Source organism: Dasypus novemcinctus, chromosome 14 (assembly GCF_030445035.2).
Source record: "Dasypus novemcinctus isolate mDasNov1 chromosome 14, mDasNov1.1.hap2, whole genome shotgun sequence".
NCBI lineage: Eukaryota > Metazoa > Chordata > Mammalia > Cingulata > Dasypodidae > Dasypus > Dasypus novemcinctus.
This window is the reverse complement of record NC_080686.1, coordinates 7,103,650-7,121,444: the sequence shown is the minus strand read 5'-3', so window position 1 is coordinate 7,121,444 and position 17,795 is coordinate 7,103,650. Positions and strand designations below refer to the sequence as shown.

The window sequence follows — 17,795 nt, the reverse complement described above, 5'->3', positions numbered from 1 at the left end:
TTATGTCTCACAAAACAGACAGATTCTAGACATTTCTATCTGTGAGACTGAATTTTCTTTCCCTTTATCATGACTTCCCAGTTGCCAAAATGAATGATTAACCACACAGTCACCATGTACTAGAACCTTGGCTAGAGGGAAAATAACTCAGAAACTGAGCTCTTCTGAAAACAAAGACTTTTTTTCTTGACCTTTTTTGAACCTGAGAGACCTTTAATGCTTACCTTTGTTTCCAGAAATTTGGAGGGAGAAATACGTGATTGTTTTGCCAGGAATTGGGAAGGAGAAAAAAAAAATAGAAGAAAAATTTAAGTATCTTACATTTCTTTGTAAAAACTGTATGCATACACTCTATTTACAGAGTATTAAAAAGGAATAACACATTAACGTATATATACAATATTTCCACCAGTTACCAGTGAAAACTTCAAATCCATATTAAATGATTAAAGTTATCCTAAAAGGAAGATGGTATTGCCTTAGGTGATCCTAGCATCTTTCTAGTCAATAGAAAACTCAGAGAAATTTTATTTCTCATTTGATTCAATTTATAGAAAGTGAGTAGGGACATATATCTAATCTGGAATATTATAATACATGCAAGAAAGACTAATTGCCTATAAAACTTATATAAGTAATATTGCGAGCTCTTCAGGAAAAATTGCCTTACTTACCTGTTCATATCCAAGATGAAAGAGTGATTATTAAATGAATGGTCTATTGAACCAGACACAATATCCAGGGCTATTGAATGGATGGTGCCCAATGACCTGGCATTTTTTATGAAAAATATTTCATCTGCAGCTCTTTCTCTGGGTGTTCATTGGCATTTATTGACTGCAAAGAATAAGAGAACACAGATGAAATTGAATAAGCTTTGGCATATTCATATCTGATTACATAGTTGAAATTTCAAAGTATATTTTGTTCATATACTTATAAAAATTCATGACAAAAGGAAGTATAATATTAAAATATTGGTACTGATGAAATTTGTGCCAAACAGTAAAGGAAAGCAAATACTGCAATTCAGAGTATTAGAAAATGTTTTGAAATCACCCATAAATCACCATGCATAATATTGCTTTGCTTCTACAGTGATGTTATAAGATATTACCATTATTAATTATTACAATTAATAAGAATTAGGAGAAACTTAACCTTTGTCCATTCTTCCTGTGACTATGTGAAATGTCAGAGGTGAAGAGACAGTATAGCTCAATCAATCCAGAGACCAAGACTTAAGAAGTGAGGAGATATTTTGGTACTGAATTAAAAAGATTATCATTTAGGAATATTGTGATTTTTTTCAGATGGACCACATGCCCACAACCCAAGCTGAATCAATGGAAAGAAAAAGAAATGTCACAGAGTTCATCCTGCTAGGCTTAACTCAGAATTCAGAACTGCAGAAAATATTATTTGCCTTGTTTTTACCCACTTATTTGATCACAGTGGCAGGTAACCTGCTTATCTCAGTCACCATCTTCATCAGCCCAGCCCTGGTTTCACCCATGTACTTTTTTCTGTCTTATTTATCCATTATAGATGGTTTATACTCTTCTTCCACAGTACCCAAAATGATCTTTGATCTGATATCGCAGAAAAACACTATCTCCTTCAATGGTTGCATGATCCAGCTCTTTGTTGAGCATTTCTTTGCTGGAACTGAGATCATCTTGTTAATGGTGATGGCCTATGACCGCTATGTGGCCATCTGTAAGCCTTTGCACTACATGTCCATCATGAGCCGACCTGTATGTAGATTCCTTATGGGGATGGCTGGGATTTTGGGGTTCATTCATGGAGGAATCCAGAGTTTGTTCATAATCCAGTTACCATTCTGTGGCCCCAATGTCATTGATCATTTTCTGTGTGATTTGCTACCTCTCCTGGAGCTAGCCTGCACAGACACCCACAGTTTGGGGCCCCTGATCGCTGCCAACAGTGGGTCACTGTGTTTACTCATTTTTTGCATGCTAATTACTTCCTATATCCTCATCTTGAGCTCCCTGAGGACTCATAGCTCTGAAGGACGTCGCAAAGCCCTCTCTACCTGTGCCTCTCATATCACTGTTGTCATCTTATTCTTTGTACCTTGTTCATTCCTGTATCTCAGACCTATGACTTCCTTCCCTGCTGACAAGGCTGTGGCTGTGTTTTACACGTTAATAACTCCTATGTTGAACCCCTTAATCTATACGCTCAGGAATGCAGAAGTAAAAAATGTCATAAAGAAGGTTTGGCATCAAATCATGCATAGTGTTAATCAATAAATCTTATGATTGCAGTATTAGGCAAAAAATCATTGTAATATTTTATAGACATTTCCCCCCTCTGGACAAATTTAACTTCCAACGTTCTTGATACTTTGTGGATCTTTTTTTTTTTTAAGAAGTCACATACATTGGGCCGGGTTGACATCCATTATGCACAATAGGCATAATGCCTAGAATCCATAAAAATTTCAAGGGTCAGTGAAATATTTCAATTTATTTCAAAAAAAATTTTTTTTTAAATTTTTTGAGGGAATCAAGCCCATGAAGACAAGTTACCCAAGGTCCACAAAAGTAATGATGCAGACCTGAATGTGGATATGAAAGAGATCAACAGAAATATTTTGAACAGTTTATATCCAATAATAGAGATGGAATTGAGTTTTATTTTACAAGAACAAAATGACTTTATATAAAACAGTTCTACAATAATACAAAAAGCAGAAAATATCTGTGCATTGAAGACTTACTTTAAATAGTAAAGAAAAGTAGACTCTGAAAATGATATAGTTGTTATAGGATATTACCAGTGATGTAAAAAGAAATTTGAGTGACGGTCCTGGACAACAGTGATCACAATCCTGGATTATAGAACAGAATCCATGCTTGGAATAATATGAAATACTGAGAGATTCAAAAATTGTTTCTTTGAGTCAGAGATTTAGATCAAATTGCCTGATTTCTCATCTTGTCTCTGGCATTAATAAGTCTTGTAAGTAAGTTGCTTTATCTCTCTCAACCCTTTCCTTCATCTGTAAAAGGCAAAAAAAAGATGCCTTACTTCCTTAAATGGTGAGAAGTAAATGATCATATTTGGAAAATGGCTCAGCTAAAAATTAATGGAAGTCGTTGGAACACTGTGCACCCTTCATAGATGTCTGCATAGCACTTAGTTTGACTTCTTATCCTTTTCAAGGTCAGTTTCCATTGTTCCCTCTAGACCCCTCCCATGGCATTGTTTTCAGGAACTTTTACTCCATCAGTTTTTATGTTTTCCTTATAATTTCCATTTCTCCCTCATCAAACTAAGTATAGCTGTAGATAAGGGTGTAGGGCCTGCTGAATTTAGGGGCCAGGAGGAAGCATTATCAGAATATCTTCCTTTAGAGTAGCTCTAAAGAAGTATCCACAAGTGTTTCAATTTTATTTTTTTGACTTGACAATCCGAAATAACTTTTTCTTTTCTTTTCTCTTCTTCTTTATTTTCTTTTAAATGTTACATTAAAAAAAATGAGGTCCCCATATACACCTCCATCCCTCCCTTCCCACCCCTCCCACATCAACAACCTCTTCCATAATTGCGGCACATCCAAAGCACCTGGCGAATACATTCTGGAGCACTGCTGCACCACATGGACAGTGGTCCACATAGTAGTCCACACTATCCCCCAGTCCACCCAGTGGGTCACGACAGGACACACAATGTCCAGCATCCATCCCTTCAGCACCACCCAGGACAACTCCAAATCCTGAAAATGCCCCCATACCGTATCTCTTCTTCTGTTTCCCTACCATCAGCAGCCACCATGGCCACCCTCTCCACATCACTACTACAGTTTCTTCTCTTACTAATCACAATTGTTCCCCAGTAGAACACCAGTAAGTCCACTCTAATCCATACTCTATCGCTCCATCCTGTGGACCCTGGGATGGTTATGTCCAGTCCCCCTCCACATCAAGAGGGGGCTTAGATTCCACATGGATGATGGATATAATTCTCCTGCTTGCAGCTACAGGCACTCTTGGCTCCCTGGTGTGGTGGTTGACCCTCTTCACCTCCCTGTCAGCTGGCCAGGGTAAGTCCCAGAAACCAGAGGGTGGGAGCTGCAAGTCTGCTGAGGCGCAGGGCCTGGTCGTCACATGGACAGTCTGGAGATTCAGGTCTCCTGAGTATACATCAGCCCAAATGCCAACCACAGGTCCAGTAATAGTAACAGAAGAGGCACATGTAGAAAGGTCATATCTGAGTCCAACTCCATCACACTCAGGAACAGAAACTCCAAAGTAGGACCAACTGACATGACCCTGAACTCCAGAGGCATCTGCCATGACCATAGAATCTGTGGGTCTCTGCAGCCCTCAGGAGAACCAGCACCTGGGTTTCCATCTACCTTGACTGTCTCTGGTACCCTGCTGAGATGTGCATAAGCATCACCCCTCTGATGACCTTCTGACTCTTTTTTGGAGACTCATAGCCATATAAACTCACTTGTCCTTTCCATTTGCCCCTTTTATCCAAAGTCAAAAAGCAGTTTCTAACATCTGATATTAAATGTAGGCTGAGATATTCTGCTGGTCTGAGTTGACCTCTTTGTTTATGGTCTTTTTCTAGTTATATCATCAGCTGGTGCTTGGTAGTAATCCCTAGGTGCCAGGTTTGAAAATATATGACAGGGGGCCAGATGTGGCTCAAACATATGAGCACCTTATTCCCACATGGGAGGTCCTAGGTTTGGTTACTGGTACTTCCTAAAAAGAAACACAGTAACACAAACAGACAAGACAACTTAGGCGAGCCGATGTGGCTTACTTGTTGAGTGCCGCCGCTTCCCACATGTGAGGTTCCTGGCTCCATCCCCAGCCCCAGTAATTTAAAAAGACAAATAAGCATGATAAAACTATGAAGAGAAAAAAAACAACACCGTATTCTCTCACCATTAAACAACTATTCTTAAATTTACCTTGTAGGCTTCTAGTCTGTACATAATATGTGAATATATTGCCCTTTTAAAATTAGAACGTAAAAATAAAAGACTCCTTTTTTCTTTTGCTTATCACTCCCAGGAAACAATAATGTGAATTAAGTAATATTCTTCCAATCCTTTAAAAAATATCACCCAACTTGGCCTACACACACTCACTCAAACATGTACAAACATGTAAAAATAATTTTGTTTATTGTGTTTTCTTTTTCTATTAATGAATAATTCAGCAACTTGTGCACTCAACATTTGTTTTCAAGCTACATTTTTATTATAAACAGCTTTCTAGTCATTTAAATACTGTACAGTAATCCGTCATAAATGATAGTTTTATAATTGAGGCATTGCCTATTGATACATATCTAATTGCTTCCATTTTTTAATACTAGAAATTATATGGTGAATATCATTGTATGGATCTCTATGTATGCAGACATGAGGGTTTCTATAAGGAGAGATCTAAAAACAAGTCAAATATTACAATTTTATTTTTATTTATTTTTGAGACACCACCAAGTACCTTTCCATCTTGTTTATACTACTTCCACAATGTGTGTGAGAGTACCTGCCAATTCCCATCCTTAGCAACTCTTGATTTTTTCTGTTTTTATACTCATTGCCAAATTATTATATAAAAATTGCATCTCTTTGTTAGGACAGTTGGCATTTTGCTGGTTACTATTGTGCTGGACATCTTTTTAAATGTTCGCATAAAATGTAAGTTTCATGTTCATATATTTACCTATACATCTATTAATGAACTTCTTATTTGTCCAAGTGCTTGAGATATTTTGCTTATTTGACTGATATATATTAGAAAATATCTCCTATTAAGCAATGACTGCTCCTTTAGCTCTATTCATGGTGAATTTTTATCATTTATAAATACTTTATTTAGTAAATAGCCATATTTGTCAATTTAGTTTGTTCTTTCAGTCTCATTTCAGAAAGGTGACTACATGAATATATTCTTAAATATTTTCTTCTATTAATTTTTCAAAGGAATTTAGTATTTTAGGAATGTAATTTTATTTAAAAACCACAAAATGTTTTTACATTTTCTTATAGGACTGTCCCCAAAGACTCATCAGTCATAAATGTTTTTCCTTGATATGACATCTATCTCTCCTGTCCTTTTTGTATACAGAAGATAAGTTTATTTTTAATCATGGGAGTTGTTAGAGATTCCCTCTCTAGGTTTGCAATAATTAACAAGCTGTGACTTAGTTCCCCGACATGCATTGAGAAAAGACAAGCTCTTCCTCATAGCCTATGTGTCTGAAAACATAGTAGTTTCCCAACGTTTGAACAAAGAAACCAAATGGAAATAGGAGTAAAGGAAGATAGAGCTCTTCACTCCCTGCAGATCAAAACAATACCTGCTCCTCTAGACTTCCAAGAAAACATAACTCCATAACCCACTACCCTCTAGCCATATAAGGGAAAATTTTCACCTCTAGGGCTTTCTATTGACTCCTGCACCTCAACCAGGCCTTCAGGCCCCTCTTACTACCATTTCCACAGCTATGGATGCACTGTATAAGTTCAAATCACCCTATTTCCAGAAGAGGACTGAAATCTCTCTTTAGATCCCTGCCATGCTGTTGGGGAAGCTGAAGTCTATTCTTCTGACCTCTTCCACTGGGAGAGCTTCCCAATAAATTTTCTGCCTGCAATCAGTCTCCATGTCTCAGTGAGTGCCCCCTTTTCTCCAAAAGGAGTCTACATTGTTGAACAGTGAAACCATAAAATGGATATGATCAGATTTTATAAATCAATGGAAGAGACAAAATGAATGAACATGGACATATATTTCAGAATTCAGAACATTAGAATCCCTTGGAGTTAGAAATATGAAGTTAGGAAAATAATAGCAAATGTCAGTTTGCATAAGTAGCTGTCTTAGTTTGCCACAGCATTGCGAATGCAAAGTATCAGCAATGGTTGGCTTTTATAATGGGAATTTTATTAGGGGAAATTCTTACAATTCCAAAGATGTGAAATGTCTAAATCCAAGAACAATTGGAGCGTATTTCTAACCAAAGTCAGCTATGGGTGATCCTGGTGTCCTGCCACATGGTGAAGCAAGATGGTGATCAATGTTTGTGAAGTTCTTGTCTCCCCTTCTAGAATCTACTGTCTCCTATAGCTCAGTAATAGGTGAATAGGCATTGTCTCTTTCTGGGACTCCTTTCTCAGTCTTGGCTCTCTGCTTTCATCCTGAGTTGAGCTGTGGAGGATCAAGCATGTCATGGCTCATCTCCTCAGTCTTCAACTGCTCTATGGGCCCAATTGCGCAGGGAACTTTTTCAATGCCTCTGTGCTCAGCTGATTCCAGACTATGTTACAGTTCTTCTGAGTGTCTTTATTTTCCCGGGGTCCTCTGTCTTCCATTGCATTATTAAAATGGTGGTTTACATCTCCCTGTCTCTATCTATTTATGTGTCTATGTTTATATAAAGCTTCAGTAAGAGGGCAGAGACTCAACCTGAGTCATTCCTCACTTATGTTGTCCAATCAAAGGGCCCCACACCCACAGGAAAGGATTAGTTCAAGAACACAGTCATTACATTTTGTTATTTGTATTAGTCAGCCAAAAGCGGGCTGATGCAAAATCCCAGAAAATCTGTTGTCTTTTATATAGGGTATTTATTTTAGGTAGAAATGTACAGTTACCAGTACATAAAGTGCAAGTTACTTTCCTTACCTGTTGCCTGTTTTTGGAGAGAGATGGCTGCCCATATCTGTAAGGGTTCAGGCTTCCTCTTCCTTTTAAGGTTCTATGGTCCCAGCTTCTTCCAATATCAGCGGTAGGCTGCAATAAGTCTCATCTCTATCCCATGGCTTCTCTTTGGGGTCAGTTGGTCTGCTCTCTCCACAAGGACAGTTGTAAAGTATGAGTGAAAGGCTTGTTTCTCTTCCCAGGGTATCTGCCATATCTAATGGAGCCTTCTCTCTTCCCTCATATATATGCTTCTCAGTTTATTTACTTCTCAGGGCTCCAACATTAAAACTCTAACTTTCTCATCTGCCTTGTTGTTTTTCTGGGACTCCCCACTGACCAAGGTGGTGGGGGTCTCAATATCCTACTGACAGGTACAATCAAAGCCTTAATCATTATTTAATTAAGTAAAAGTGAAACCTCTGAATCCAATTCAGTATAATATGCCCAGAGGAACAGACCAGTTCACAAACATAACCCAATATCTATTTCTGGAATTCATAAGCAATATCAAACTGTTACAGCATTCATAAAAGAATTTCAAACTGTCACAGTGGCAATAAAAGTAAATTATTTTACTCGGAGGGCAGCATATATTTCAAAACTAATTAAGACAGTAAAACAAAAGATTATCTTGGAAAAATATCTTTATGAGATTAACATAAAAATACCAGTTAAAATATGTTATATGTTTACTATGTGTCTGAAATTGACCAAAGAACTTTAAATATTTTATCTAATTTTATTCTCAAATACTTTGAGTTATGTATTACCTTTATCCTTCCTTTAAAGCCTTCTAGAGGTATATGGTCACTAATTTAATTTTATCACACTAGTACATGTGGGAAATTAAATTCAAACTTGAATTGCTCTTTCAGAGACACAGCACTTATCCTGTCTGCTACAAGAGAGCAGCTACACTGAGGCCATATAATGTCATGAGAAGGACTAAAGGCCAGGCATGGCTGCACTCAGTGCTGCCATATATGGCTAAGAATGAGGTTATTTGCCTTACATTGTATTTATTTGACATTTCTACCGCCAAGTTTTCACACAGATCCAAATGATACTTATTTAATTTTTTAAAAAAAGACTTGTTTACTTATTTCTCTCCCCTTCCTCCCCACCCCAGTTGTCTGTTCTCTGTGTCTATTTTGCTGCATATTCTTCTTTCTCTGCTTCTGTTGTTGTCAGCAGCATGGGAATCTATGTTTCTTTTTGTTGCGTCATGTTGTGTCAGCTCTCTGTGTGTGCAGTACCATTCCTGGGCAGGCTGAACTTTCTTTCGCACTGGGTGGCTCTCCCTATGGGGTGCACTCCTTGTGCATGGGGCTTCCCTATCTGGGGACACCCCTGCATGGCACGGCACTTCTTGCGCACATCAGTACTGCGCATGGGCCAGCTCCACGTGGGTCAAGGAGGCCCAGAGTTTGAACCGTGGACTTCCCGTGTGGTAGATGGATGCCCTAACCACTGGGCCAAGTTTGCTTCCCCCAAATGATATTTACATGGACTTTTATTTTAAGATCTGGGCAAAAGATCAAAATTAACTCTGAGCTTTGATTTAAACACTTCAAAGCTATGTAATGTTGACTCCTCAGTTAAACACATCAGGAGACTCTTTCCTCATCTGTAATATAGGGATAGTAATGATTCATGCCATAGCTATTTCATAGAGTTGTTTAATAATCACATTATGCAGTTAATGTGAAAAGTCTAAATTAAATCTATGGGGATGAAAGTATGGAAAAGTTGGGAAAGATTATTTAGGGTAATAAAATGAGTCTTGGATTGTTCCATTTAAAAAATGCATTCATGGAGGCAGGGCAAGATGGTGTCTGAGTGAGTGCACCTTATAGTCTCTCCTGCAAAGATGCAGCTGGGCAGCATTGGATATTCTTCAGGACCAGGCTGTTTCGGGATTTTTCAGGGCAGGAGGTGTCTGGACATCGATTTGGTGGGACGGTGACAGAGAAGATTCATGTAAAATGTAGAATTGAGGCTCTCTTACACGGAGTTAGGGGCTGCACGCAGGACGCTCCTCCCTGGGGCAGGTGGCACGGCAGTGGTGATTCCTGGAGGCTATGCTGTGCTGGGGAATTCATAAGCCCTGAGCAGGCTATTCAGGGGCTTGCAGGGCAGGAGGTCTTTGGAAACTGATTTGGTGAGACAGAGACAGAGTTTATGCGAGGCATGGAATTTTGGATTTCACGGATATCAGCGCTTCTGGCTAGAGACCCGCCCCCTAGGCCTGGACGCAGATCTGCAGCAGTCCTTAAATCGGTCACAATAAAGAGGCGCAACCAGCAGTCTGTTTTGGGGGCTTGCAGGTTGGGAGGTGGCTGGAAGCTGATTAGGTGAAACAGAGACGGAGGAATCTGTTGCAAGGCATGGAATTTTGGGTTTCTGACACGGATATCAGCGCTCCCGGCTAGAGCCCCGCCCCCTAGACCTGGCTGCGGATCTGCAGGGGTCCTTAAATCCATCGTAACAAAGAGGCTCCCGCAGCAAGCTGTTTCGGGGGCTTGCAGGGAGGGAGGTGTCCTGAAGTCAAATTGGTGACACAGTGACAGAAGAGACTCTTGTGAGAGGGGGAATTTTGGGTTTCTGACACAGAGATCAGAGTTTGCGGATGTGACCCCCCTCATAGGGCTGGCACCCAGCTGTGGGGATCCCTCAAGTCTGTGTTGCACTGCGGTGCTCTCAGACTCCCTGTTAACCAGATTTGAGGTTGCCAGGTCTGTGTCCCTTAAACCCTGGTGGCCCACACCCCAGAGACTCACACCTCTTGAACCTGCAATATCACAGACTTCCCATCCCTGAATCCTCCATGCCCTGAGGTCCATCTGAGGTCCTTGAATGTCCTAGCCCTCAAGGTTTGAGGTTTATTTTTTTGTTGTTGTTGTTTGTTTTTTGTTTTCTCTTTCTTTTTTCTCTTTTTTCTTTTTCTTTTTTTCATTCTTTTCTTTTTTATTGTCCTGGTTGCTAATATTGCATTATCTCCTAGTCTTTTCTTCTCTTTTTTTTTTCTTTCCCCTCTTTTTCTTCTTATTTTATTTTATCTTAATTACACAATAGGTGCTGCAGGGAACACTTCACATTTGCTGGGTTTCCTCATCCTCCATTGCCTCATTTCTGTGTGAATTGATTTTGGCCACCTACACTATCCCTTTTGCCCCACATCTTGATATCCTCCATCATCTACTGTCTCTCCTATATACCACCTCCCTTTCTTTGGTCCCCAAATTGTCTAACTTTTAATTTCTAATACCTTTGTTTTGTTTTCTGTCTTTTAGCCACTCTCAATACTATTGTCTTTCTTTTCTCTTTCCCTCCATCATGAAAACACTGGCTTTTTAATTCACACTACATTCCTCCCATATTCAGTTGACTACCTCATTATAGATACTCTACTTACTGCTATAACGCTACAGAACTTACATGAGTCTAATACCCATCCTCCCAGATCTCATATTGTTGCTCTGGTAAAATTTATTACCAATACTACTTTACACATATTCCTTTTTTACACAATTGCCTATCCCTGGCCCTAATATTTTACTTCAAAGTGAACTCAGCCAGCAACAAGAAATTAGAATAAGAAGAACAAAGTGACAAAGAGGAGATATAACACTTATGCAAAAAAAAACAGCTAATTAATCCCCAAGACTAGACAAAGAAACGAGGAGATGATTAAACCCATCAAGATAAAATGATGACCAGACAGCAACAAAAAACTAGAAACCTAACCAGTAATCAGGAAAACTTGACTGAATCCAATGAACAAACTAAAAACCAGGAAAGGGAGCAGAACTTCAAACAAGTAATTAAAGATCTCAGAACATATGTCAGAGACAAACTTAATGAAGTAAAGGAAGAGTTTAACAATATGAAGAAAACACTTGGAGAGGAAATTGCAGACATACGCAAAAAGATAACAGATATGATGGGAATGAACACCACAGTTCAAGAAATCAAAAATACACTCGCAGCAAATGGCAGCAGATTAGAAGAGGCAGAGGATAGAATTAGCGATGTGGAAGACAGTACATCAGAAATCAAACAGATAGTAGAATGGATTGATAAAAAGATACAAAAAATCCAGCTAGGACTTAGGGACCTGAATGACAATGCAAAACACACAAACATATGTATTATAGGCATCCCAGAAGGAGAAGAGAAGGGAAAGGGGTCAGAAGGGGTATTGCAGGAAATAATAACTGAAAAGTTCCCAATTCTACTGAGAGAGACAGATGTACATATCCAAGAAGCACAAGGCACCCCAAACATCATAAACCCCAATAGGCCCACCCCACGACATATACTTGTCAAATTATCCAATGTACAAAACAAAGAGAAAATTCTAAAAGCAGCAAGAGAAAAGAAAACTATCATATACAAGGGAGGCGCCATAAGATTAAGTGCTGATTTCTCATCTGAAACCATGAAGGCAAGAAGTATGATATAGTCAAGGTACTAAAAGAAAAATATTTCCAACCAAGACTACTCTACCCAGCTAAACTAGCATTCAAAAATGATGGAGAGTTCAAAATATTCACAGATAAACAGACATTGAAAGTGTATGCCAACAAGAAACCTCCCCTTCAAGAAATATTAAAGGAAGTTCTGCAGGAAGAAAGGGAAAAAAATACAGGCAGAGTTGGAAGAGCATGTAAGAGCAATAAAAAAGAAAAAAGAGAAGAAAAACAAACAAACAAAATATGACAAACACAAGTCCAATCAAAATATGGCTAAAAAATAATTCCTTGAAAGTAATAACACTGATGTCAACGGATTAAACTCACCTATCAAAAGATTCAGACTGGGACATTGGATACGGAAATATGACCCATCTATATGCTGTCTACAGATGACACATCTTAGACCCAGAGATACATGGAGGCTGAAAGTGAATGGTTGGAAAACAATTTTACAAGCAAATAATAACCAAAAAAACTCAGGAGTAGCTATATTAATATCAGACAAAATAGACTTTAAATGCGAAACAGTTGTGAGAGACAAAGAAGGACAGTACATACTAGTGAAAGGGACAATCTCTCAAAAGAAACAAACAATCATAAATATTTATGCACCTAACAAGGGCGCCTCTAAATACGTGAGGCAAACACTGGAAAAACTAAGTGAAAGTATAGACGCATCTACAATTATAGTGGGAGATTTTAATACACCACAATCAACTCTGGACAGAACATCTCAAAAGAAAATCACTAAAGAAACAAAATATTTGAACAGTGTCTTAGAGGAGCTGGATCTAATAGACATATAGAGATCATTACACCCAAATACAGCAGGATATACATTTTTCTCAAGTGCACATGGATCATTCTCCAAGATACACCATATGCTAGGCCACAAAGAAAGGCTTAATGAATTCAGAAAGATGGAAATCATACAAAATAATATCTCTGACCACAGTGAGTGAAGCTGGAAATCTGCAAGGGCCAAAGACCCAGATTTCACACCAAGATATGGAAATTAAACAGCACACTCTTAGAAAAACAGTGGGTCAAAGAGGAAATCTCAAAAGAAATTGATAACTACATTGAAACAAATGATAATGATAACACAGCATACCAAAACTTATGGGATGCAGCAAAAGCAGTACTGAGAGGGAAATTTATAGCCATAAATTCTTACATCCAAAAAGAAGAAAGGGCAAAATTGAAGAACTAACAGCACATTTGGAGGAATTAGTAAAAAACAATGAAGTAATCCCACAGGAAGAAGAAAGAAAGAAAGAACAAAGATAAGGGCAGAACTAAATGAAATAGAAAATAAGAAAGCACTTGAACAGATAAACAAGACCAAGAGCTGGTTTTTTGAGAAGATCAATAAAATAGACAAACCCTTAATGAGACTAACAAAGAAAAAAAGAGAGAAGATGCAAATACACAAAATGAGAAAAGAGAAAGGAAATATCACCAGTGACCCCACAGAAATAAAGACTATCATAAGAGGATACTTTGAAAAACTATATTCCAACAAAAACGACAATTCAGAGGAAAAGGACAAATTCCTAATAACACATAAGCAGCCTATATTGGTGAAAGAAAAAATTGATGATCTCAACAAACCAATCACAAGTAAAGAGATAGAATCAGTCATTAAAAACCTCCCAACTAAGTAGAGCCCAGGGCCAGACAGCTTCACAGGTGAAATCTACAAAACATTCCGGAAAGAACTAACATCCATCCTGCTGAAACTCCTCCAAAAAATTGAAACAGAAGGAACATTGCCTAACTCCTTCTATGACGCCAACATTACCTTAGTACCAAAGCCAAACAAAGACACCACAAGAAAGGAAAATTACAGACCATTTTCTCTAATGAACCTAGATGCAAAAATACTTAACAAAATACTTGCTAATCGTATTCAACAACACATTAAATGACTTATAAACCACGACCAAGTGGGATTCATTCCAGGTACGCAAGGATGGTTCAACATAAGAAAATCAATCAATGTAATACACCATACAAACAGATTGAAGGAAAAAAATCACATGATTATAAACATAGATGCAGAAAAAGCATTTGACAAAATACAACACCCTTTCTTGATAAAACACTCCAAAAGATCAGAATACAAGGAAATTTTTACATTGTTTACAATGGAAACATTGTTTACAATGGAAAAATCCTAAAATCCTTCCCTCTAAAGTCAGGAACAAGACAAGGATGCCCACTCTCTCCCCTTCTATTTAACATTGTCTTAGAAGTACTTGCTCAAGCAGTGAGGCAAGAACCAGATATAAAAGGCATTCAAATTGGAAAGGAAGTAGTCAAAATTTCATTATTTGCAGATGACATGATCCTATACATAGAAAACCCTGAGAGGTCTACAACAAAGCTTCTAGAACTCATAAATAAGTTTAGTAAAGTTGCAGGTTATAAGATCAATGCGCAAAAATCAGTAGCATTTCTGTACACCAATAATGAGCAAGCTCAGGAGGAAATCAAGAAACAAATACCATTTACAATAGTAAATAAAAAATTCAAATATTTAGGAATAAAATTAACTAAAGATGTAAAAAACTTATACACCAAGAACTGCACAAGACTGTTCAAGGAAATCAAAGAAGGCCTAAATAAATGGAAGAATATTCCCTGTTCATAGATAGGAAGACTAAATATTACTAAGATGTCTATCCTACCAAACCTGACCTACACATTCAATGAAATCCCAATAAAAATCAACACAGCCTTCTTTAAGGAACTAGAAAAACAAGTACGAAATTTATTTATAAAGGAAAGTGGCCCCGAATAGCCAAAGACATATTGAAAAAGGAAAATGAAATTGGAGGAATCACACTACCTGACTTCAAAACATACTACAAAGCTACAGTAGTGAAAACAGCATGGTATTGACATAAGGAGAGACATACAGACCAATGGAATTGAATTGAAAGTTCTGATATAGAACCTCATATATATAGCCATATAATATTCGGTAAAGCCACCAAACCCTCTCAAATGGGAGAGAATGGCATATTCAACAAATTGTGCCTAGAACTGGATATCTATATGTAAAAGAATGAAAGAGGATTACCATCTCACACCTTATACAAAGATCAACTCAAGATGGATCAAAGACCTAAATATAAGAGCCAAGACCATAAAGACCTTGGAAAACTGTGTAGGGAAACATCTACAAGACTTTGTAATAGGAAATGGCTTCATGAACATCATACAAAAAGCACAAGCAGCAAAAGAACAAATAGATGAATGGGACTTCCTCAAAATTAAAGGCTTCTGCACCTCAAAGGAGTTTGTCAAGAATGTCCTACACAATGGGAGAAAATATTTGGCAACCAACCATATATCCGATAAGAGACTTACAACTTGCATATATAAAGAACTCCCATATCTTGAAAATAAAAAGATAACCCATTTAAAAAATGGGAAAAAGATTTAAACAGGCACTTCTCCAAAGAAGAAATACAAATGGCTAAAAAGCACATGAAAAAATGCTCCAAATCTTTAGCTATCAGGGAAATGCAAATCAAAACTACAATGAGATACCATCTTACTCCCATAAGATTGGCAGCTATGAAAAAAATGGAAGACTACAAATGCTGGAGAGGATGTGAAGAAGTGGGAACACTCATCCACTGCTGGTGGGAATGCAGAAGGATCCAGCCATTCTGGAGGACTGTTTGGCGGTTTCTCAAAAAACTAACCATAGATTTGCCATATGACCCAGCAAAACCCTGCTGGGTATATACCCAGCAGAACTGAAAACAAGGACACAAACCGATATATGCACACCAATGTTCATAGCAGCATTGTTCACTATCGCCAAAAGTTGGAATCGACCCAAATGCCCATCAGCAGATGAGTGGATCAATAAAATGTGGTATATACATACAATGGAATACTACTTGGCTTTAAGAACAAATACAGAGTTGAGGCAAGATGGTGGCTGCGTGAACTTGCCTGGTAATGTCTCTGCAGGGGGTGGCTGGGCAGCATTGAAGGCTCTTTGGGACCGCGCTGTTTCGGGGATTTTTGCTGGTTGGAAGGTGTCTGGACGTCAATTCGGTGGGAAGGTAACAGAGAGGATACGTCTATAATATATAAACGGAGGTCCCAGCTGGGCGCTGGAAGTTCCCTCCTTGGGTGGGCGGAGCCACGGTAGTGGGCGCTCCTGCAGCTCTGGAGCCGCGGCGGCCAGGGTTTTTATTTATTTTTTTCCTTTTTCTGGAGGCTTTGCGGTGCTGAGAAATTCGCGGATACTGGGCTGGCTGGTGAGGGGCTGTTGGGACAAGACTCCTTTGCAGATTGATTTGGGGAGACAGACGGTGTTTTGTTGTGAAGCGGGGACGTTTTGGTCACCGGACGGGGGGGTAGCGCTTCCGCCTGGAGCCCCATCCCCACAGGTCCGGCTGCCGATCTGCAACGGAATTGGATTTTGGGCAATAAGGGGACACAATTGGGAGACTGTTGCAGGGTGCAGTGAGGGAGGAGGACACGTCTGGAAGCCGATTGGGGAATAATTTGCGAAGTTTGGGATTTCGGATCTTAGAGTCTGTTTTCGGAGTTTCCAGCTGAAGCCCACCCCACCCGGCGGGGCTTGGGATCTGGGTCATTGAACTGGCTGTGGTGTAGAGGCGCCCTCAAGTGGCCGTTTTGTGGGAGCACAGGGAGGGAGCTGTCCAAAGGCTGAAACCCTGAGGAGTAGGTGAATTGCAGGGATCAGACATTCAAGATAGAGTTCGCGGACCTGGCTTCCCCCACGGGGCTGGCACCCAGCTACAGGGATCCCTGAGGGCTGTGTTGCACTGCGGGGCTCCTAAGCTTTCTGTGGACCAGATTTGAGGTTGCCAGGTCTGGGTCCCCTGGACTCTGGCGGTCCACACCCCAGACTCACACCTCTTGAGTCTTCAGTGTCTCAGACTCTCCACCCCTGAATCCATCACACCCTGGCATCTACCTGGGGTCCTTGAGTGCCCTGGACCTTAACGTTTGTGTTTTATCTTTATTGGTTCATATTGTTTTGTTTTTATTTTCAGTTTATCTTATCTTTTACTCTTTTTGACGCCCTGATTGCTAATATTGCATTATCCCCTAGTCTTTTCTCCTAGCGTGTCCCCCAAAGTCCTTTTCTTTTATACAGTTATTTAGGGGTTTTTTGGTTGTTGTTTTAGATAGTGTTGCAATTGTGACACGTGTATACCTGTATCTCTCTCCCCCCTATCTATTCCCCACCGTTTGCCCATCTTCTTTTTCTTTCTTCCTTTCTTCTTGTCTTTCTTTTTTTCTTTATTATAATTAGTTTTTTTTTTTGGTTTTCTCTTTCCCTCTTGTCCCTCATTTTCCACTTATTTTATTTTAATTCAAGTATACAATAGGTGCTACAGGGAACACCTCACATTTGCTGGGTTTTCCCATCCTCCACTGCCTCATTTCTGTGTGAACTGATTTAGGCTACCTACACTATCCCCCTTCCCCTGCATCTTGATATCCACTATCATCTACTGTCTCTCCTATATTCCACCCCCCACCTCCCATTCCTTGATCCACAAAGTGTCTAACTCTTAATTTCTAATACCTTTGTTCTGTTTTCTGTCTGTTA

General features: G+C 39.1%; 1 protein-coding gene across 1 annotated transcript; it reads left to right on the top strand.

The window, feature by feature from the left end:
* Positions 1-1,346: 1,346 nt before the first annotated feature.
* On the top strand, positions 1,347-2,276 carry LOC101447250 (olfactory receptor 4C45-like). The gene has a single exon (XM_004461080.1). It carries the CDS (start codon positions 1,347-1,349, stop codon positions 2,274-2,276), a length of 930 nt encoding a protein of 309 aa, XP_004461137.1.
* Positions 2,277-17,795: the final 15,519 nt, after the last annotated feature.

What these genes read in the sequence shown, in the direction of transcription:
- LOC101447250 (XM_004461080.1), top strand. Translation starts at nt 1,347, where the DNA reads ATGGAAAGAAAAAGAAATGTCACAGAGTTCATCCTGCTAGGCTTAACT.